General features: G+C 37.3%; 2 protein-coding genes across 4 annotated transcripts; both read right to left on the bottom strand.

Moving 5' to 3' along the window:
* Positions 1-327: 327 nt before the first annotated feature.
* Positions 328-19,459, bottom strand: LOC146519971 (immunoglobulin lambda-1 light chain-like). Of its 3 annotated transcripts, none has more exons than XM_085157900.1 (4): positions 19,395-19,459; positions 18,978-19,300; positions 1,615-1,648; positions 328-843 (listed from the first exon to the last, which is right to left on the bottom strand). In XM_085157900.1, the coding sequence occupies exons 1-4, from the start codon at positions 19,432-19,434 to the stop codon at positions 521-523; spliced, it is 720 nt and encodes a 239-aa protein (XP_085014026.1). In that variant the 5' UTR covers positions 19,435-19,459; the 3' UTR covers positions 328-520. The 3 variants fall into 3 exon arrangements, with proteins under 3 accessions (XP_085014026.1, XP_085014025.1, XP_085014024.1); XM_085157899.1 differs by lacking the exons at positions 18,978-19,300; positions 19,395-19,459 and adding exons at positions 9,057-9,382; positions 15,127-15,192; XM_085157898.1 differs by lacking the exons at positions 18,978-19,300; positions 19,395-19,459 and adding exons at positions 9,057-9,382; positions 9,466-9,520.
* Positions 11,485-13,763, bottom strand: LOC146519972 (immunoglobulin lambda-1 light chain-like). Its single transcript, XM_085157901.1, has 3 exons — positions 13,511-13,763; positions 13,104-13,425; positions 11,485-11,937 (listed from the first exon to the last, which is right to left on the bottom strand). Exons 1-3 carry the CDS (start codon positions 13,548-13,550, stop codon positions 11,571-11,573), a joined length of 729 nt encoding a protein of 242 aa, XP_085014027.1. The 5' UTR covers positions 13,551-13,763; the 3' UTR covers positions 11,485-11,570.
* Positions 19,460-22,980: the final 3,521 nt, after the last annotated feature.

Raw genomic sequence — 22,980 nt, 5'->3', positions numbered from 1 at the left:
TAAATGAGTTACTAAGACCTGCAGGTGCATCCTGGAAGAAACAGAAGAGCAGACAGGTTATGCTTCACTAACTGAGTGTGAAGATTCATTTGCAAATCTATAACCAACATTTTAAACCAGTGACGCTTGCCCTCTCTGTTACCCAGGAAGAATTATTAAATGATGCTCTCTAGTGTTCAAATATTACATAGTGTGTATTTCAGAATATATTTATATTTTAACTATGGGAAGAAGATGTTTAAAAATGGTGTGCTTCTGAGTGTTTATTTAACACTTCATTCCAGTCATCTTACTGAACAGTGAAACAATTTACTGAAAAGAAAACACTTTTTTTTTAAACCAATGCTTTTATTAATTTAATGCGAGACATGAATTCCTGAAAATACTTGTCAAAAACCAGCAAATGAATACATGACTTAAACCTTTTGCTTTATTCTGATTTCTAACATGTAAAGACTGTAATGAGCAAACAGCACAAGCAGTAAAGAAGCAGATTTTAAATGCACATTCTGGTCCTCGACTATTCAGTGGGACATTCTGACTTCTTGATGGTTTTCTCTGAAGTCTGTGAGCCCAAAGACACTTTACATGTATAAACCTTATCCATGTTCCAGTCTGATGGCTGGATGGTCAGAGAGCTGCTGATTTGGTAAGTCTGGTCTGGTCTCTGAACAGCAGTGCTGGTAGAGATCCCACTGCTCACTGGACTCCCAGCAGCCAACCAGCTCACATCTGCAAAAGGCACAGACTGACTGGACAGACAGACCAGAGAAGCTGTGTTGGACTGGAGCTCAGCACTGGACGGAGGGAAGACTGTCAGGACAGGAGGAGGGAGGCTGGAGCCTGAAAATACATCAGGATGTTCAGAGAAAAGAAAAAGAAAAATGAAAAGAAAGGAGATAATGATAAAAGAAGTAATAAAAACAGAAAGCAAGACATCAATAATAGTCATTATGAAATAACCATAATAATTGTTATAAAATTTGAAAAGAACGTTAATGTTAATGTTTAAAATAATTTAAATCTGCAAAACAATATAGAAATAATAACCCAACATATCATTTGAATTCCTTTTTGAATTTTTCCAAAATAAAATATGACTAGTTACTGTTTAACTTTTCATGTAAAACATCTTCAATTTAATTCTAGAGTGTATTTTCTTCATAACATGTTGGCTACTGTGAGTAATTTTCTTTCATTTAAAGAAAAAAAACCTGTTAGGCCAGGTTCTAATCACTTAAAAGTAATTTTGAACATTAGTAACACTGTTAACTACTATTGAAGAAAGAGAAAACATGCCTGTGTATGTTTTTCAAATTAACCTAAATATAAATTAAAACATTATGGGAATAATAACAGTGAACAACAACATATTTCACCTCATTTTCAGTGAACAACATTTATATAAAAATATAAAAAATTAGTTTGACCCCTTTACACATTTTTTTTAATATAACGAATCCATGTCTCCTGTATATGAGACAACCTGAAACTATTTCATGTTGTACAAAATCATAAAAAATTATGCTGAACAAGAAACATATTGAATTAAGTAGTCATCAGCAGATTTGTGCAAAATCTCTCTTGTTTTATGATTATTTAAAAAGCACTTACTTGTCACAATCAGCTTGGTGCCTTGTCCGAATACCACAGTGATTCAGTTTGTATACATGGCTGTACAAAAACCTCCTGACTGTCTCTGATGAGGGGAGAGGAACTGAAACATCCTGAAAGACACCAACTTTCACTGTCAACATCTCATTCACTTCATCTGTTTGTTTATATTTCAAAACAGTGCTGCAAATGAGTGGAAATTTTATTAAATGTTGTTCAGTATCCTTAAAAGCTTTAGTATAACTCAGGTCCTGGCCACAGTCTGAATCACTCTTCCATGTGAGGAGGAGTGATAGTGAGACAAGGGAGGTTACTAGAGCTCACAACTGGGTAAATACATTTCCCCCAGATTAGTAACTGTTCTTCCTGTTTACCTAGCTGAGGCAGCTTTTACTCCTCATTTTATGGCAGGCAGACCCCCACTGTCAATAAATTCCTCAAACTATACACTTACCCATCAAGGTTTATAGCTACACTGATTTGGGATGTCAGGGGTCAGCAACATAATCTCATTCTGGAGAGCTTTAAGGTCACATGAAATGCTTTGAGAATATAATTCCACTATTGTCCTTTAAACAGGGGCTGACAAAGTTATCCTAACAAAACACACGCTTACGAATCATTTCCTGTTCCTCTGATCTCCAGCCGCCCCCTAATATCTGAGCAAACCTAAGCACATTCCATTCTAATTGTTGTTTTATTCTACTCACACATGCTACCTGTTTTAAGGGGATAGAGAGAGAAAGAGAGGGGTCTGGCTTACCTTATTTAAAGAGAAGATCACATCGTCGGGTTTTCTGTGATGCAAACATGTTAATCACCCCGTCATTGAAGTCAAAAGACACCAGGTTCTGTGCTTTCTCAAAGCGAGCCTTTGACTGCTCCATCATTATGTCACAGCACTGTGACTGCAACTGACACACTGTCAGCCCGCCACATCTTGCGCGGCCTTGCTGTAGCTTCAGCTGCATCTGCCTCTGGTTGTGACGTTCACCTTGTTCTTCAGTTCACCTATGGAGTAGGAAAACTTCTCCTGTCTGCTTCTGAGAGGATCCGAAGTTTTTAGTTTCTTGTCCGAAAACACTCTGCATACTATTTCACGTAATTCAGTTTATTTTGAAAAATCTCTACAGGATCTTCAGCTTCAGCCTTGACCATTGTCAAAGGTTTATGTGGAAACTAAACAAGCAGACGGCGGAGTCATGCGATGGTTTTACCTTTGTTGTTGCCAATGACAACGCATAAAAACAGTCACTTGTCCATCCGTTGTGTGGTTATATTAAGTATAAGAGAAAGGGAGAACTTTAAGAAATTCTACAGTGACCATCAAAACAATGAAAAAATATTACTGTAAACAGTTTATTTTGTGACGCCACAAAACAAACGATAGCATAAAATGAAACGATAGACATTTTTATATCGTCATCCGATATATATATATATCATTATATTGAACAGCCCTAGTAGATGATGCTGCGGAGCATGGGCAGTAAATATAAGCCCATGTAGCTAAATCCTGTGGGGGTTTTTTTCTTTGGACTATTTGGTGTTGTTGCTGCTCTTTGTGGATTTACGCAACTGAATTCAACAAGATGCCATCAATTTCACAAGCTATAATGCCCATCCCCTACACTGAAACTACACTGCTTATACTGTCTTTGTACTAGAAAGTTAAGAGTCCAATAAAGCTGGAATTCTATGGGTTAACCTAAGCATCAAAATCTTAAATTCAAATTCATCTCAGCTACACTTGTTGTAACCTGCCTCTGACAGCGAGCACCAGAGGTACTGTCTCTTTTCTTTTGTGTCCCTGTGAAATACAGCAGCTGGACCTTTAGCTAGTAACACACTGTGTGACAAACAGCACGCAAAGAGTTTGTGTGTTTACTGATGTTTATTGAGCTGATAAAAAAAGTTGAATTTGATATTACCTGTTACTTCCTTCACCTGACACTTCATTCAACGTCACTTCTTTCATGCCTGCTCCTCTTCTGTAGAGCTAGCTACATTCTGAAGTAACACAAACACCTGCACTTCTTCCAGCCCAATTCTACTACTGAGCATAAACTCTACAAATGAACCAAAAGTAACAAGTCAGTTTTGAAAATGTAAGGAGTCAAAAGTAAAGATATTTGTAATAAAATGTCAGGAGTGAAAGTAAAGAGTTGAAAAATAAATTCTAATTAAGTACAGTAACAAAGTATTTGTACTTGGTTACTTCCCACCTCTGGCAATAGAGATCATATTCCAAAGCCAAGTGAGCTTCCAGAATGACAAAACTGAGGAACCCCTCAAGGAATTGTTTTACACATCTAACATAATTCAACCATTTCCCTCTGTTGCAGCTGAGAACAACTTCTTGACCTGGAGAAACCATGTAAACAGCAGGTATGTGGAGAAAACCTACCGCTGCATTAACATCTGCCAACAAACACAGAAAAACATGCATGAAATGTCTTTCTCCAAAACAATGGGCTATGAAACAGATGAGAGGAGCATCTTACACTTTAGAGAAGTGATGAGAGAGCAGACAGTCCCCAGCATGTTGTCAGTGTGAGGTGTAAATATCCTTTACTATTCAGCTGAGATGTAAAAAGAATTGTAGCGAGAAGAGAAGCAACAGATAAAATTTAATTTAACTGCATTTTCACTTCATATGGAATATTTTTTTATCCTCATTGTGCAGCTTTAACAAAATCTATTTAGGCTGATTAATGTCATTTACTGCAGATAGAATGCAAAAGTTATCAGAGTTTTAGACAATTGTTTGTCAAATTGGTATTATTTAAAAACATGCACATAATTGGTTGAATTATGTTAGATGCACATAATTTAAAATGCATAAAATTGTGTACATATATGTGACAATTTGTGTTCTTGGTGGTCGTCATATTTGTCAATATGTTATATACTTTCAGTGATGAATGTTAAAAAATTATCAAAAAGAGTAATTCAGTGTTTATGAAGAGACTGTCTAAAGTTGGTGGGTTTTCATTGATGAACATTAAAATAAATCAAAAAGAACAATGAAAATAATATTTGAAGGTGGTGGGTTTACAATGAGTTTGTTGAATGGGTCTTTTGTCAGCATGTGAAAAAAAACATCAAAAAGCAGAAGTATCAGTGAAGAGGTTTTTGTCACAGTGTGAATCACTGTGATGCGAACTCTTTAACAGAGCTGTCCCATGTCTTATGTAATAGACTGCAGAGTCTCCCTCCTCCACATTGTTGATGATCAAACAATAATCTGATGTTGACTGATGAGTGGATGTGAATTTTGGCGAGGAGAACCCAGAGCCATAGGTTGGAGAACTATTGCTATGATAAAACCTCAGCAAAAACTGAGGAACTCCTCCTGGAATCTGTTTGTACCAACGAACACCACTGCCAGTAACAGTCCCCAGGTTACAGTCCATGGTGGCTGTCTCTCCTTTTCTCACTGATAGAAGAGGTTTCTGTGTCACCACTGTCACACCACTCACACCTGCAAACAACATGAAGACAGAGAGTCAAGAGAAACACAGCAACATTAGTATATATGTGTGCAATATAAGTCAAAGTGGTTACATGTTAGAGCAGTGATGAGAGCAAAGAGAGTCACCAGCATGATGTCGATGTGAACTAAGAACTGAAGAAAAGGTGCTGGAGGAGCCATTTAATACAACTAACAGGAGGAGGAGCTGTGTCTCCTCCTTTCACCCTATTACATCATCACAATATTTATTTTCTTTTTTCTTCATTTATTTTGTATTAACAACATGATGTTTATATTTCAATTGAAACATTAAAAAAGAAAAATGGGAAAAGTATACCAAGGCCTCCAGAAGCACAAAGGGAATAATACTGATATTAAAACAAAATGGGACAAAGAACTAGATATACAAATATCAAAGGAGGATTGATCTTCTATGTGGGTGACACACAATGTGAAATAATTGAAGAGAATTTACTTCGAAAAAATCGAATTTGTGTTTTTGTTACACCTTAAAAGGAATGTATAGGTTACAAAGGCAAGCGACAGTCTGGTCACATAAATACCACCCACTCACAAAACCTCTGGAAATGTAATAAAATCCTAATATTTTTGGAACAATACAAGTCTAACTCAAAGAAAGAAGCCAGGCTGTGAAATCCCTGTAGATACCAACGTGCTGTATTTTGGAGTAATTAAAGAGGATGTTGTGATTAAAAAAAGATCAATACTGTATTCATGCTAAATATTGCTCATTGATTGGTTACAAAAAATAAAATAAAAAATAAAACAAAGAACTGCAATATAAAGGGAAATCTTTATGAGAGGATGACTTTCCTGCAAAGGTCTAAAGTCGCCTTTTCACAAAGTTTGGGAAAAAAGGAGTTTGGGTTTTTTTGTCTTGCCTGTATTACTAATATTGTTATTATTATTATTACTGGTGTTAGTAATGCCTTGTCATCTTCTTCTTTTTTCTCTCTGTTCATTTTTAGTTTGTTTGTTTGATTGTTGTTTTTAACAATCTAACAAAGCTCTGCTACTTAACTGATCAGACCAGAAGTTTAACTGACTTGATGCAATACTTTCACAAAGTGTTTCTTTAATTTTTTGGAACAGCATATATTTTCTGTACTTCTCTTTCACTGGATGTTTCTAAATGGTTTTTCATAGTTTGAAAATTTATGTTGTTGGAAATGTTATTGTTAATGTCATTGATTCACTTGCTACATTTTCAGACTTTTTTGTTTTTTATGACCTTTATAGTTTTTGACATTTTTATGGCATTTATATTTTCTAAATGCCCTTTGTGTATTTTCAGGCTGCAGTCTCTGTGCTCCTGTGCTGATGGACTTTGCCCCATCCAGCACTGATAAACAACCCCCTCTGCTACTTAACTGCAGCAGGGGCTGATTGGCTAATTAGGTTCTCCCTATATCACAGGGGTGGGCAACTCCAGGCCTCGAGGGCAGGTTTTAGATGTGTCCTTGAACCAACTCAGCTGATTTAAATGGCTAAATTAGCTCCTGCAGTTCTCCAGAGGCCTGGTAACGAACTAATCATGTGATTCAGGTGTGTTGACCCAAGGTGAGATCTAAAATCTGCAGGACACCAGCCCTCGGGGCCTGGAATTGCCCACCCCTGCTATATCAGGAGGTGACTTGGACTGGATCCAGGGATGAGGAACTCCAGGCCTCAAGGGCCGGTGTTCTGCAGGTTTTAGATATCACCCTGGGACAACACACCTGCATCAAATGATTAGTTCACTACCAGGCCTCTGGAGAATTTCAAGACATGTTGAGGAGGTCATTTTGCAATTTAAATCAGCTGTGTTGGATCAAGGACACATTTAAACATGCAGGACACCGGCCCTTGAGGCCTGGAGTTCCACCACCCCTGAGCTAGACAGCTGAAAAGCTGCACAAGCAGTCTGATCAAGGAACTCGAAGTGTAAACAAAATGTCACCAACTCTGCAACATTGTATTCGTGTCGGGTCCTTTCAATAACATAGGTTACCTGAATAAAAGCACTGAATTAAAAACATTATTTTTCCTTTTTTAGTGAACAGAATAATTTTTCAGTTAGTGTGAAAGTAGTCACTAATGTAACCCTTAGTGAGGTAAATATACAAGAACATCAGCATCATCCAAAAATGTCAAAATGTCACATTAACAATATCTAACAGTGTTCTCTACACAGTGATACATTTAAATTTAGCAAAATTTAAATCAAAGTTAATTTTTTGAATAAAGCACAAGTTTAAGCATCAAATATAACAACTATAAACCATTCCAAAATTAATCAATTTCAGCTCCTTTGGTGTAAATGCAATCAAAAACAGGTGCACGACACAGGCAATAATGAAAGAACAATGAAAACAGAAATGATTTTACACGTGGAAGTCACTGATATTTTCCCCTTTTACTTTTTCTGAGTGTTTCTTCACTAGTTTTGCATTTGGCTAGGCTCAGTGTCATAGCTGATAGCATGAAGAAAAAAATGGACTCCAACTCCTCCAGTATGGCACATCAATATGTCCCATTGTCAGAAGGTTTGTTGTGTCTCCCAGCACAGTCCCAACAGGATGGAGAAGATTCCAGGAGACAGTCAGTTACTCTAGGAGAGGTGGACAGGGGTGCAGAAGGTCCCTAACCCATCAGCAGGACTGATATCAGTTGTTTGTGTAGGGAAGAACAAACAGGATGAGCATTGTGAGAGCCCTACAAGAAGCCTTTAAAATGTTAAGCTGCCTGTAACATTGTTCAGGATGACCATTTGTGACCACTCGTGTTGAGTTAGTGATGGTCTGGGGAGGTATATCCAAATAGTGACACACAGACCTCTACAGGCTAGCCAACAGCACCCTGACTGTCATTAGGTATCAGACATAATCCTTGGACACATTGTCGAATCCTGCACTGGTGCAGTGGTGCAGTCCTGTACCTACTAGTACCTACTGGTACATGACAATACTCATGAGGAAAGAACATACATGCAGTTCCTGAAGACCAAGTGAACTGTATAAGAGTAGAGTTGAGAGTAGAGCTGCAGTAAAGATTAGTTACAGAGCTGAACTCCATTTAGTTTATTTTATCATGGGAAGTTAATGGACCAAACCAAAGAAGTAAACAGATAACTGCCTCTAATTTACCAAATTATAGTAAAATGCAGCCTGAAAATATAATAATATGAATTACATTTTATAATCTAGGAAAGTCCCATCTCACTTAACAGAGAGCTGACACAACTATATTTGCATGAAGTTATAAAAGACACCGAGACCTGCAGATGTATCCTGGACAGGAAGAGAGGGAGGAGGAGATGTGATGCTTCATTAACTGAGTGTGAAGATTTATTTACAAATTTACAACCAACGTTTTAAACCTTTCCCTTTGTGTAATGTTACTTGCCAGTCTACAGATATGGAAACACATGCATTTTTGGAGCACTTATTTAGAGTAAGAGTGGAAATTTTACATATGTGGTTTCACACTGATTATGCTCTCGAATCTTCTTACATTACTTAAATGTAACAATTTCAGGTTAGTCATTTTGAATTTATGTTAGTGGCTACTTTGAAAGTGTATTCTTCGCTTTTAAAAAGAAAAACAAATGTTGTATATCTAATATCTAATGCTTTTATTTGATGTATGAAAAATAGCAGTTCATTTTAATATCTGCAAACAGTTTGCTTTATTCTGATTTCTAACTTGTAAACTTTGCAATGAGCAAACAGCACAAGCAGTAAAGAGGCATATTCTAAATGCTTTGTCAACATGTCATTTCCCTCATCAATCTGTTTATATTTGCTGCAAATGAGTGGAAATGTTAAATGTCGTTCAGATTCCTGAAAAGCTGTAGTATATCTTATTCAGGTCTTGGTCACATTCTGAATTACAGGATGTGGAAGAGTGTCAAAAAGCAGAAGTATCAGCAAGGAGGTTTTTGTCACAGTGTAATTCACTGTGATGCGTACTCATTAACAGAGCTGTCCCATGTCTTACAGTAATAGACTGCAGAGTCTCCCTCCTCCACATTGTTGATGATCAAACGATAATCTGATGTTGACTGATGAGTGGATGTGAATTTTGGAGAGGAGAACCCAGAGCCATAGTTTGGAGAACTATAGTCATGACGAAACTTCAGCACAAACTGAGGAACTCCTCCTGGAGTCTGTTTATACCACCGAGAAGACTGGTCAGTAACAGTCCCCAGGTTACAGTCCATGGTGGCTGTCTCTCCTTTCCTCACTGATAAAACAGGAGGTTTCTGTGTCAGCACCGTTACACCACTCACACCTGCAAACAACAATAAGACATGGAGTCAAGAGAAACACACTGATATTAGTATATATGTGTGCAATAATAGTCAAAGTATTTACTTGGTAGAGCAGTGATGAGAGCACAGAGAGTCACCAGCATGATGTCGACGTGAACTAAGAACTGATTTGAAGAAAAGGTGCTGGAGGAGCCATTTAATACAACTAACAGGAGGAGGAGCTGTGTCTCCTCCTTTCACCCTATTACATCATCATAACATGGGATGGAAAAGCATACCAAGGCCTCCAGAAGCACAAAGGGAATAATACTGGCATTAAAACAAAATGGGAAATAAGAACTAGACATACAAATAGCAAAGGAGGATTGATCTGCTATGTGTGTGACACACAAGCTCAAAGAACTGGGGAGAATTTTGCAGGAAAAAATCGAATTTGTGTTTTTGTTACACCTTAAAAGCAATGTAGGTCACAACAGCAAGAGACAGTGTGGTCACATAAATGCCACCCACTCACAAAACCTTTGGACGTGCAATAAAATTGTAATATTTCGGGACAATACATGTCTAACTCTAAGAAAGAAGCTGTGAAATCCCTGTAGATGCCTTGGTGCTGTATTTTGGAGTAATTAAAGAGGATGATGTGATTAAAAAAGGATTGGTACTGTATTCATGAAAATATTGTTCATTTTTGGTTACAAAAAAAATAACACAAATAACTGGTATAAACTTGTACTGCCAAGTCTTAAACAATAGATGAACATTATAAAAGAAGTCTTTCTTACAAAGGTCTAAAGGAGACGCCTTTTTTACAAAGTGCGAAATGGATTGCCTTCATGTGTCATGGTCACAGGTCTTCTGCCCAGTGTTTTGTTTTTTCATTTAGTTTTGTTCCTCTTAGATATCTATAGATAATTGCTTATATTAGCATCATTATTAAACTTAATGATACTAAGACAGTGGGATCATCTAATTAAATAATTAAATAAATACCAGAAAATGAAAAATACAGTTTTTAGATAATTAAATAATATAAATACAGTTTGTAAAAAAGCTGCAAAGAATGAGACAGACTTACCTACTGGTTATTTGTAATGGTTTTAATGTTCAATGCAAAACAGCAAATAACAGAAAAATTATGCAGAAAGGCTTGTTATGACCCAGGTCATGATCATGTGTGTTGTTTGTGCATTTGTAAGTTCCAGGTAAAGGTGGATCATTGGCGGAGGATGGAATGAGGCTGGCTATAAAGTGGGACATGTCAAGACTGGCGGCCTGTCTACTTCCTGCTTCCAAACAAGCTGTGCATTTAGCCCTGTGTCTTGTGTAGTGTGCTGTGTGTGTGACCAAGTTTCTGTAATGAGAAGAGCTTGGTTGTTTTGTATATATTGGAAATCGTGTAAATAGACCTTTTCTTGTTGATCTGGTAGCTGTAGGGGTGGGAAGCCTTTTTCTTTTAAGACCTTTATCTCCTGTTTAGGTTAGGGAGACAGGTAAGAGGTCTGCATTTTCTTTCAGGTTTCTCGTTATAGGTTAGTCAGTTCTGTTTCATTTCTAGAGTGTATTTTTGTTTTTTTGGCAATGCCCACGCTGATGCTTTCAATCTTTCGAAATTAAAAAACATATCTGGTTGTTGTGAAACTTCAATACTGTGGCAGGATTGGGAGCAGGGAGCAGGGGCATTATAATTTTTTTCTTTCCCGTAAGCCGGGGTGTAACAGGTTTAGTTTCATAACTGGACTCCATTTAGTGTTCCTTAGTAAAGTAAATAAAGTTATGTTTAGGCAAAAATCGAACAGTATTCAGCTTTCTCTGAATGGTCAAATGATATGAAATGAAACATTGCCAGTAAACAGCCGTTGTATTTCATTTTACAGAGAGCTGATACTTTATTTACTTGAGGTTATAAATGAGTTACTAAGACCTGCAGGTGCATCCTGGACATGAAGAAACATCAAGTCTACACAATCATTTTAGACCAGTGACACTTGCCCTCTCTCTTACTGAGGAAGAATTATTAAATGATGCTCTCTAGTGTACAAATAATTCAGAATATACTTGTGTTTTAACTATGGGAACAATACGTTTAAAAATTGTGTGCTTGTGTGTAATTGTTTTCTTCTATGTATATAACTAACATGTAAAAACTGTAATGAGCAAACAGCACAAGCAGTAAAGAAGCAGATTTTAAATGCACATTCTGGTCCTCGACTACTCAGTGGGACATTCTGACTTCTTGATGGTTTTCTCTGAAGTCTGCGAGCCCAAAGACACTTTACATGTATAAACCTTATCCATGTTCCAGTCTGATGTCTGGATGGTCAGAGAGCTGCTGATCTGGTAAGTCTGGTCTGTTCTCTGAACAGCAGTGCTGGTAGAGATCCCACTGCTCATTGGACTCCCAGCAGCCAACCAGCTCACATCTGCAAAAGGCACAGACTGACTGGACAGACAGACCAGAGAAGCTGTGTTGGACTGGAGCTCAGCACTGGACGGAGGGAAGACTGTCAGGACAGGAGGAGGGAGGCTGGAGCCTGAAAATATATGAAGGATGTTCAGGGGGGGGAAAAAAACAAAACAGAAAAATGAAAGATAGGAGGAAATTTCAACCTTTCTTTCTGCCTTACAAATGTGTTATTATTTGTAATTTTATTGAGTTATTTTATAAAGTTATTTGTTGGCATTAGTTTATTTGTAAAATGATCCCATGCAATACAATTCTACTGTACTGCATTCTTTTTTGTTCTTTTTATTCATTAGTCATCAATAACAAAGTTTGTTTTGTTTGTTTGGGGAATGTAGTTTTTCGATCTGTTAGTTTTTGCAAATAAAATAACTTTTAGTTTTTGTAATTTCTATTTCAGATAACAGAGAAGCATATTTTTTAACATACCTGCTGTGTACTGTAAACAGTCGCTTTCAAGCACATTCACAGATCATTACGTTGTGGTTTATGAGCACTAGTGCTGATCATTTAAACAAGTAAAATACAAAAACGTAAAACACTGACTAAAACACATTCAAGTATTCTTGACAGAATTGCAGTGTGCAGAAAAGACACTGAGTAAATACTGTATATTTTCTTCCCATGAGTATTATGTCAGTCAGTTTGATCGTCATCATTTTACAAATGATAGAAAAATATATACCATAATAATACAATAACTACAATAAATAACACCATGTTCTTAAAAATGGTTGTAAAAGAATCAAACATTTATCACTAGTGTCCTTATCCTCACCCTTCTATATTTTCCTTCTGCCTTAAAAATATGTTTCTGAATAATTGAAACTAAATGTAAATGAAGATGGTCTAGAAGTTCTAAACTAGCTTCAGTATAGCTTTATATATTTTTTTAAACTGCATGTTAATTACACTTTATTTTAAATGATAAGTTAAACTGATGTTGGACAGTTACAACTGTGAGTAGTGTCTATAAAATTTCTGTTATTAAAAATAGCTTGCAGCAACATATAATACTATATGTTGGATAGTTTGGTTTATGTGATCTGTTCGGGCTGATGTGAGTAAATTAGATGTACATATTTGAGTGCCTTCCTCTTTATGCCTTTAATAATAAAGATTAAAAAGGATTTAAAAATGGAGGATTTAGTGTTTAATAACACATTACAGGGTTTGTTTGTTTTTTGATGGGTCTTTTTTTTTGCATGTGAATGTTTCTCAAAAAGCAGAAGTAATAATGAGGAGGTTTTTGTCACTGTCTAAGTCACTGTGGTACAGCTGCACTGGCAGAGTCATCCCATGTCTGACAGTAATACACTGCAGAGTCTCCTGTCTCTGCTCGCTTGATAATGAACTGGTAATCAATGTTTGATGAGGATTTAGAGTTGAATCTGTCTGAGGAGAATCCTGTTCCAAAGCTGAGTGAGCTGCTAGAATAATAAAAACTTAGAACATACTGAGGAACCATTCCAGGAACTTGTTTATACCAGTTAACATAATTCCCATCATATCTCTCTATGTTGCAGTTGAGAACAACTTCTTGATCTGGAGAAACTGTGTGGACAGCAGGTGTTTGGGTCAACACGATCACTGCATCAACATCTGCCAGGAAACACAAAAAAAACCCAGAAGTTTAAAGTTTAGCTCTAAATATGGACTAAAAAATGGAATAAGAAGAAGATCTTACACGTTAGAGCAGTAATGAGAGTGCAGAAGGTCCACAGCATGTTGTCAGTGTGAGGTGTAAATGACCTTTACTGTTTAGAGATGTGAGTAGGAGAAGAGAGCTGGAGCTTATAAAGAGGAGAGGCAAACTAAAAGAGGAGGAGATTCAAGAAAACTACTTTCACTCATAGATTAAATGATTCATGAGCAGTTTCACATTGTTGTTCACTTTGTTTCACATGTTTCTGATTCATATTCATCATTCATGCTCAAGTGTGTCATAAAATAATATTCTTGAAAAAGTTGTTGTAGCTGTTGGTGTGGCTCTCATTTTGGCCTTCTGTTGCTTTAGCCCATCTGCTTCAAGGTCAGATGTACTGTGCTTCCAAAGATGCTCTTTTGCATACCGTGTTTTGAAACATTGCACCAAGAACTGCTGCTCGCTGGATATTTTCTCATTTGAGTCCTCCATTCCTGTAAACCCTAGAGATGGTTGTGCACAAAAAATCCTGGTGCATCAACCGTGTCTGAAATACTCACAGCAGCCTGTCTAACAACAATAACCATCTCACGTTTAGTCGTCTTTCTTCTTTATTCTGATAATCGGTTTGAACTTCTGCAGTCTGTCTTGACCATATCTAGATATGTACATTGTTAGCTTCAAGTTGCTAGATATTAGATATTTGGATCACTATAATAAGCACTGGAACAGGTGTCCCTAATAAAGTGGTTGTTGAATTTATGTAGTGTGACTGTACTGGACTATACCTTAGTTGGTGCCATGTTCTCAGTTTTTTTAATATTTTCCTTGCCTGTTCTCTGATCTAGAGTTTCACGAGTATCAATTTACTTTTCTCCATTACATTAGTTATGTAAAGTTTCCAAAAATTCCTTCACATTTCATTTTATTTCTGAAAAATGTTTGCACTATTAGACCTGCATTAATGCAGAACTGTTTCCAAAGTTAGTAATGTTTTGAGAATTATTATTTTTTTGATGACTCTGTCTTTATAGGGTGGTGAAAGGTTTATATTTATTCATTATCATGTTTTTGGAACTGATTGAAAAGTGCTATGACTTTTCTGCTTTGAGAAAACTGCAACACATTATTGTGGGTTTACACTGAGTTGCTTGATCTCTCAGTTATCAGGATGTGGAAGAGTGTCAAAAAACAGAAGTATTAGTGAGGAGGTTTCCGTCACAGTGTAAATCACTGTGATACAGCATCATTGCTGTCCCATGTCTCACAGTAATAGACTGCAGAGTCTCCCTCCTCCACATTCTTGATGATCAAATGATAATCTGATGTTGACTGATGAGTGGATGTGAATTTTGGAGCAGAGAACCCAGAACCATAGTTTGGAGAACTCCAGCCATGATAAAAGGACACCACAAACTGAGGAACTCCTCCTGGAGTCTGTTTATACCACCAAGCAGCATTGCCAGTAACAGTCCCCAGGTTACAGTCCATGGTGGCTGTCTCTCCTTTCCTCACTGATAAAACAGGTTTCTGTGTCACCACCGTCACACCACTCACATCTGCAAACAACAATAAGACATGGAGTCATATGAAGCACACTGATATATGAATCCAGCACCTAAACTAAGATTAGTCTGAAGTATAAATAGGTCTCATACATGTTAGAGCAGTGATGAGAACACAGAGAGTCACCGGCATGTTGATAGTATGAGCTGAGAATGCACTTAGAAAGAGATTGCACTGTCTAAGTACGATGAAGAGAGGAAGTGTGAACCATTTAATATATAACTGAAACTCAGAGAGACTGACAGGAGGAGGAGCTTTAATATTACTTTGTTAATGTCCTTTAGCTGTATTGTTGATGCTATAGCAATTATTTTTTTAAAATTATGGATTAGTGTGTTAGTATGTTTGGACAAGCACAGAGCAGTACCTAGCCAACCGCCTATGTTTGACCACCTTAAAATAAATGAAATATTTCTGGGTTTGGGAAGCACATTCTTCTTTTAACTGAAGCTAAAAAATGGAATAGGGCTTTGGATTCATCCCGATACTCAAAAGATGGAGCAATAGATATAAAATTAAGACACAGTATAAATGTATGAACTTTGAGGAGACAAAAAAACAATAATATAAATAGAGAGTTGTTATCAAATGAAGTAGCACAAACATATTAATGTTTTTTTCATGTTTCGCTAATTACAAGACAGAATAGTCAAAGTGCTATGCCTTAGTACAAATCATTGGCATTATTACATAATCAAAACCACTAAAATGCCAGAACTTTTCTTTGCAGTTTCATGAAAGTGGAATGGTTAATGTTAGTAGAAGATTTTATAAAATATCATTTTATTTAGAAATACATACCCATATGGAAAAGAAATAGTAAAAACTTGCATAAGATGTGGCCAACTTCATATAGTGAATCATATAAAGCTTATATGATTAGTCATGAAAGTGGCCACTTTCTCATTACTTTCATATATTGTTTTAGTAAGTATCCAAAACATACAAGTTTCATTTATATATTTTTTCAAGGGATCTTATATCTGTTTTCACTCTTGTATGCTTTTCATACAAGTTTCACACAAGACAGATACAAGATAAGATTTATATATATATATCTTTTCCATGTGTAACAACTGAACACAGGGTCCATACAGTATGTACACAAAAAAATAGCTAATAGAGTCCCAGCTTATATTGTCACCAAGTTGTTTTATTTTCATGAGCAGTTACAGAACCAAAAAGAACGGCTAATCAGTAGATATGGGAGAGGCCCGGCCAACTGGTTGACACTGAAATTTAATTTGGCCTGTCCTCCTGCTTACTTTACTAAGTCATAATAGACTTGAGTGGAATCATTTAATTGATAGCTTAGCTTGATCCACTTGAGGTTGAGGAGTTACACTGAAATAAAGACAAGAAGAGCAAAGTAAACAGCAGAGATTTCTCATAGACCATTGCTTAGTAAAGAGGTATTTGTCACTAAGTAAATCACTGTGTTGCATGTTTTTAATATGGTTCCCTTGTTTTATAGTAACAAATATCTGAGTCTCCTGTCTTTATCTTGAGAGTCAAATCAGATTTTGACTGGTGAGTGCATTTTTGACAAGAAACTGTCATCTGTTGGACGATTGTCCCTTTGACATATTGCAACATGATGAACTCCTCTGGCACCAATATCAATAACCGTCCCTACAGTCTGACCTTAATTCACTCATCAATACCTCAGGATGTATAATGTAATTTATCAGCTTTATTAAATGTAATGTAGAGAATATTTACAGAAAAATGTGTCAAGCTTGGATAATTATTGAAAATAAAAAGTGTGTGGACAGGTGAAATTGTATATTTAAAGAGAAAAAATCATTTAATGTCTACGCTTTTCCTAATTAGAATAGTTTCAACATGTAGAGTATTACAGAGTGCTGACACTTCTTCATTTACATGTACTGTAAATGTAAATAATAAATGAACTCTTGCAGGTGCATCCTGGGAAAGAGGGGATGAAGAAGTAGAGAAGTAATGCTTCACTGACTGATGATGCAAATTAATTCAGGGTCAGAAACATGTAGTTTCACTGTAACTTTGACCTTTATACATTTAAACCTATAAACCATTGCTCACTAGTGTACAGTTTGTATATTATAAAGAGGCAACACATGTTCTTCAAACTGTCATGACACAAGTTTTTCTAACAAAATCTCTTCAACAGGCTGTGAGTCGTTGCTTGGCAGTTTCCAAGCCTCAGGTATGGACAGGTTCCTGTACTTCTTAGGCACCTTCTTCATCGCACCTTTCTGCAACTCCGCTAACCTCCCTCAGTGCTACCTTGATGTTAGCCTTTAGCCTCCTTCTCCATGGAGGGTACTGCCCCTTGTGGCTGTTCAACTTGTAGATCAGCTTGTTAGTCTCGGTAATGATGGCTGTAGGTATTGTCCGTAGTGCTGCATTAACATCATCTAGCAGACCACCTGAGGGTACTTCACGTAGTCTTGGTAACCGGCTACGGGGGATCCAGGTTTCAAACTTGGCCATGATCCTATCTTTCAGGTCAGTTCCTCTCACACTCAACGATCCTTCTCCTATCGCACTTGGGGCTTGGTACCCAATCTTGGGTGGGGGTGATGATATCCCCCCCCCTGACCTGGCGTCCTGGCTCCCCATTGCCGTAGCATTTATGTTGTACCTCGTCAATCTCTAGCTGTGAGAGCAGTCCCTTCTTTCAAATGTTGGAAAACTGAGCTGCTAGTTGTTTAGTCGTCATTTTGGATGTTGGGTATCAAAGAATCCATAGGTCCCTCATCCTATTCATGTAACCCCTTCCGCCAGGGTTACATGGTTGCGTACTAGCATTACAGCAACCCTATTTTCATCTCTTGCCCACTGATGCCTTCTCGTCAGGGTGCCCTGGTTCCTCAACACACTGATTTTATGTTTTTTGTCTGATTTTACATCAGTTGTGTTAACTATGTCAAAATGGAAAAAAAAAATAACAGTAAATTCAGACATGTGAGGTTGTGGTGAAAAGAGCGATACCAAACAAGGCAAGATAAAGTTTTTAAAGGTGAAATATAGAGGTAAAATCAAAAGTAGTCAAAAACAGCCAATTATATCCTTATTTTCTTCACTGAGCTGGGTCACATTCTCAGTTAGAGACTTGACCGAGTCCCACAGTGAGGCATTTTCAGCAGTGAGTGTTCCAGCCTGCTGGGGAACTTCTCTAGGAAGATGGCATCTCGTTCTTGGCTGGGGAAGAGGAACTCTCAGCCTTCTTCAGGTTTACAGTATTAAGGCACCCGTCAATGCATCCCTGGAAAGCATCTCCTTGCTGTCCTTCGGGGTGTTGGAAATGATTTTGCTGTCTGTCAAATGTTTGGTGTAAATTAAGCTTCAAAAAGTGTTTGTTTAATTCCGAGCCACCGTTCATTTTTTTTCTGCCAAGTACAGTAAGTCTGTCATCACTACAGCATTTTCGTTCTGCTCCTACTCATGGTCTTTCATGACTTTATATAAGATGGTGCTGTTGCCACAGTAGAGAAAATCCTTCCAACATGTACCATTTTCATTTACAGGTGTAAATGATGTCTCTTTCAATCGCTGCAGCATGTCACTGCTCAGTGGCACAGAGTCATGTGAGCATGGTGCAACTAAACACAGAACAACATGTTGTGCTTTGCCCTTCCTCGGCATGTGCAGGAGCTGGGCAAAGCGTGCCTGCATAAGGAGACCAGACAAAGGAAAAGGAAAGGATGAAAGTAAAGTATCAATATTATTGATATCAGATCAATCTGCCGACCCCTTGTCTGTGTATTATTTGATGCGTAGTGTAGTTAGTAAAAGTGGAAATAAATAAGTGGAAATCAAAAACAGCAATTTTTTGTTTGGAAATTCATTATATGCAGCTGTAGATATTACACTGAGACAGCGCTGTGATCAGTATAGAGTCTAAAAAAGCAGAAGGAAAAGTAAGAGGTTTTTGTCACAGTGTAAATCACTGTGATACATCCTCTTTAGCAGAGTCATCCCATGTCTCGCAGTAATAGACTGCAGAGTCTCCCTCCTCCACATTCTTGATGATCAAACGATAATCTGTTGTTGACTGATGAGTGGATGTGAATTTTGGAGAGGAGAACCCAGAGCCATAGTCTAGAGAACTATCGCCATGATAAAAATACAGCACAAACTGAGGAACTCCTCCTGGAATCTGTTTGTACCAAGAGACATAGTTATCAACAGTCCCCAGGTTACAGTCCATGGTGGCTGTCTCTCCTTTCCTCACTGATAAAACGGGAGGTTTCTGTGTCAGCACCGTCACACCACTCACACCTGCAAACAACAAGAAGACATAAAGTCAAGAGTAACACACTGACAAATGAATATAAAATGGGGTTTAAGCTATACTGTAAGTAAGACTCTTTACATGTTAGACAAGTGATGATTGCACAGAGAGTCACCAGCATGTTTTCAGTGTGGGCTAAGTATTCAGTGGAGAGATGGTGGTGGAGAAGTTATTTAATACAGCTAACAGGAGGCGGAGCTTTTTTCTTTCTTTTTTTTGTCTTGCCTGTATTATTAGTACTATTACTATTATTGGTGCTGGAGATGTTTTGTGCTTGTCTGCTTAAGGCAGGCAAGATCATACATTTTTTCTATGTATTTGTTTGTTTGTTTCTTACATTGGAATGTTTACATTCTCCACGTCCTAAATGAAACAGGATTATGCTTGGTTATATTTGATCCTTTTTTTGTGCTTTATTCAGAATTTTCAATTATATTTAAAATTTTTGAAGCAATGTAAAGTAGACAATTTCTGCTTTAGCGCTATTCTCTGACATCAAAATGTATGGTTTCCACAAAAATGTAATCATCTAAATATTTAAAAATGAGATGAAACTGTAAGATGAAAGAGAAATCTGCACACCTGCAGCCATTTCAACAGGAAGAGATTGTTAGAAAGAATGAGCACAATTAATAGATGAAGAGAATTTAGATGGTGGTATTTGTGGGAGTAAGTACAAATCTTCTTATTGAACTTTATTGAACTGCTGAAATCTTCATAAGTCAATGAGACCAGACTTATTGTAAAGGTGATGCCCAGTTGATGGTGAAGATCCAGTGAAAGCAAACTCTGAAAATACAGAAAATATCTTCAGCAATTCAAAAACTTTCAAGCTATTTTCTGCTTTTATAGATAGTTGATACTTTATAAATGAGATACTGAGGCCTGTAGGTGCATCCTGAAAAGAAGTTACAGATGTGGACTCTGTTTAGTCTTTCTTAACAGTACATGAGATATGCAATCAGAGAAAAAATGTAAACAGTATTCAGCTAACTGTTTCAGGATGATCATAACTGAAGCATTTCCAGTAAGTAGCAGCTCTGTTTTATTTTACAGAAAGCTGATACTTCTTTATTTACATGAGGTTAGAAATGAGTTGCGGAAACTTGCAGGTGCATCCTGGGAGGGAGAAACAGAAAAGGGTCGAGATGATGCTTCACTAACTGAGTGTGAAGGGTTTTTTTGTAACTAGCAAGCCTGCAACCAGCTTTTTAGACAAGTGAAACATGTGCTTCATGTACAACAAATTATGAAATGATGCTCTCTAGTGTACAGATATTATTACAATATTTATTCATTCAATAATTGTGAGAATGGCTGAAAGACTTTCAAGAGTGATATGATTAAAGTTAAACTCCACTCCACAAAATCTAAGTAATTCCTTTTTCTAAAATGTCATTTGTTTCTTTGTAAGAAGGAAACAGCAAACAAGCACCCAAAATAAGTAAAATAAATAAATAAATGAATGAATGAATAAATTAATTAATAATTCAAAACCTGCCCTCAGATTTGATTTATTCAGATGCATGCCTCTGTCCATCAGTAAGTGTGTAGCTTGTATCATTCCCCATCCCTCCTTAAGCTTCCAAATTATTGCAGAGATGAATGGACAGGAGAGGTTTCTGCAGAAGACCGGTCACATGTCACAGCAAAATAAAGATATGAAAAGTATTTTCTCATTAAACTTTGCAATAACTCAGAACTTAATAAGAGTCAGAACTTAATAAATCAGGTGATGACCTCAAGTTGAATCTTTCAAACAAGAAAAGAATCCATCAAAACTCTGCACAACTGTGGATCAAGGGTGTCCTGCAAACTCTTGGTCAATGCTGCCATCTGTCTCCTATTAGTGGGGGTGTTCTCCAGCCGTTCTTTGCTGGCTTTAACCCAACTGAACAGCATTGGAAAGTAATTGTACAACTGTTGAGCATACGAAAATTCAACATTCAACACAAATTACCAGGTTATCAGACTTGCATTACTTGCATTTTTGATTACAGAAGACATTTGTATGACTAGACATGACCTCATTGCTAGACTAATACTCCTAAGTATGATAAAGTTGCCAATCCTGAGATATCATTTTATTATTAGTTTTGGATTTAAGGAAAAGGAAATTGAAATCATGTTGACGGGTATCAATTATATGGTGATAGGGTTATGATTCTGCAAATATTTTGTGATGGCTAAATACTAGCGACCGACCAGTTGCTCTAACACCTGTTAAAGTGTTTCAAGAAGCTGGTTCCACACCACATCATGTCCTGCCTGCCACCCACACTCAGCCCACTCAGATGCAAAGTTAATAGATCAGCTGAAGGTGCCATTGTTACAATACTCCACACCACCAAAACAATAAGAAAACCCTGAAAAAACCTCCAAAAGGTTATAAGCATCAGGAACTACAGCAGGAACTATGAAGAGGAGGAAAAGAAAAGGAGAAGGACAGTAAAAAGCAGGCACAAATGAAAATAAATAAATTAGTCTTTAATCTAATTAGAAACATGTAAAGTATGTATTTTACTCTGTAATTCAGTCCACATGAAAGTCAAGATTTTCATCCCTAAAATAACCACTGCAAACTTATTACAATGTTACCGTCACTAACTGCCAAGTGACATCTGTGCTGTGGACAGGATGCACCTTTTTTTTTAAAAAAATTAGGAACTAATTTCAAACCATCAAGTTTTAATGTTGTCGATAGAGGAAAAGAATCCAAAACACGTCCAAAGGAATCAAAAATATATGCCAAATGGAGTCAGGAAATAAGTTGCCAGAAAGCACTAGAATATCCTCAGGGACACACAGCAACAAACCTGCTGTGTGTAAAAAGACTTGACAAGGTGTCCTGAAACTTTTCGATGTGTCCCTGCTGCAACACACCTGAATAACACGAGTAGGTCATTAGTAAGACTCTATAGAACTTGACTGCATGCTGAGGTGGTAATTCACCCATTTGATTCATGTTACAGCAGCTCATGAGTTAATGAACATGGTGCAATAAAAGTACTTTTAGAAGTACATTTTTCAACGAGTCTTTACCTCAATTTAATTTACTTGAGTAGGGTTAGGGGTTGCTGCCTCAGCATGCAGCCATGTGAAGTTCAAAATGGCCAAGGGCCAAACCCCCTCAGTCATTGTAGGGCATTTCCCATCCATCACTAAGTGTTTCTCGACCATCAGCACACCTATCCCAGTGGGACTGAAGACAAAACTTGTTAAATTCTCCTCAGCGTATTGGACCTTTGTTTTCCAGGCCCTCCTGTCAGTAACAGCATGTTTACACAGATACCTGCAGAAGGAGAATTTTGATCTTGTCCAAGCAGTGACACACTTGAGGAAAAACAGTGATGCCACTGTGTCAGATCTTCATTCCAAAATAAAGGGCTTATGTGGGGCCTAGCAGATAGCACCACCAGAGCCACTTTATAGCCTGAGGCAGAAGACAAAGCTAATGGATCATTTTTTGTTGAGTCAACTTGTGGGGCAGATAGTGAGGTTAGTGGTTCTTCTGAATCAGAGGATTTCAGAAGGAAAAACACACTTGAGCTGATTAAACTCAGTTACAGTTGTGGAATGATTATTCTCCCTGTCTCAGAGAGTCTGGACTCCCATTGGAATTTGCTAAGTATGCAAGTACAAACTTACCAACCATAGAAATTATTGT

Source organism: Neolamprologus multifasciatus, chromosome 4 (assembly GCF_963576455.1).
Source record: "Neolamprologus multifasciatus chromosome 4, fNeoMul1.2, whole genome shotgun sequence".
Taxonomy (NCBI): domain Eukaryota; kingdom Metazoa; phylum Chordata; class Actinopteri; order Cichliformes; family Cichlidae; genus Neolamprologus; species Neolamprologus multifasciatus.
Note: the sequence above shows the minus strand (reverse complement) of the source record. Positions and strands in the feature narration are given on the sequence as shown.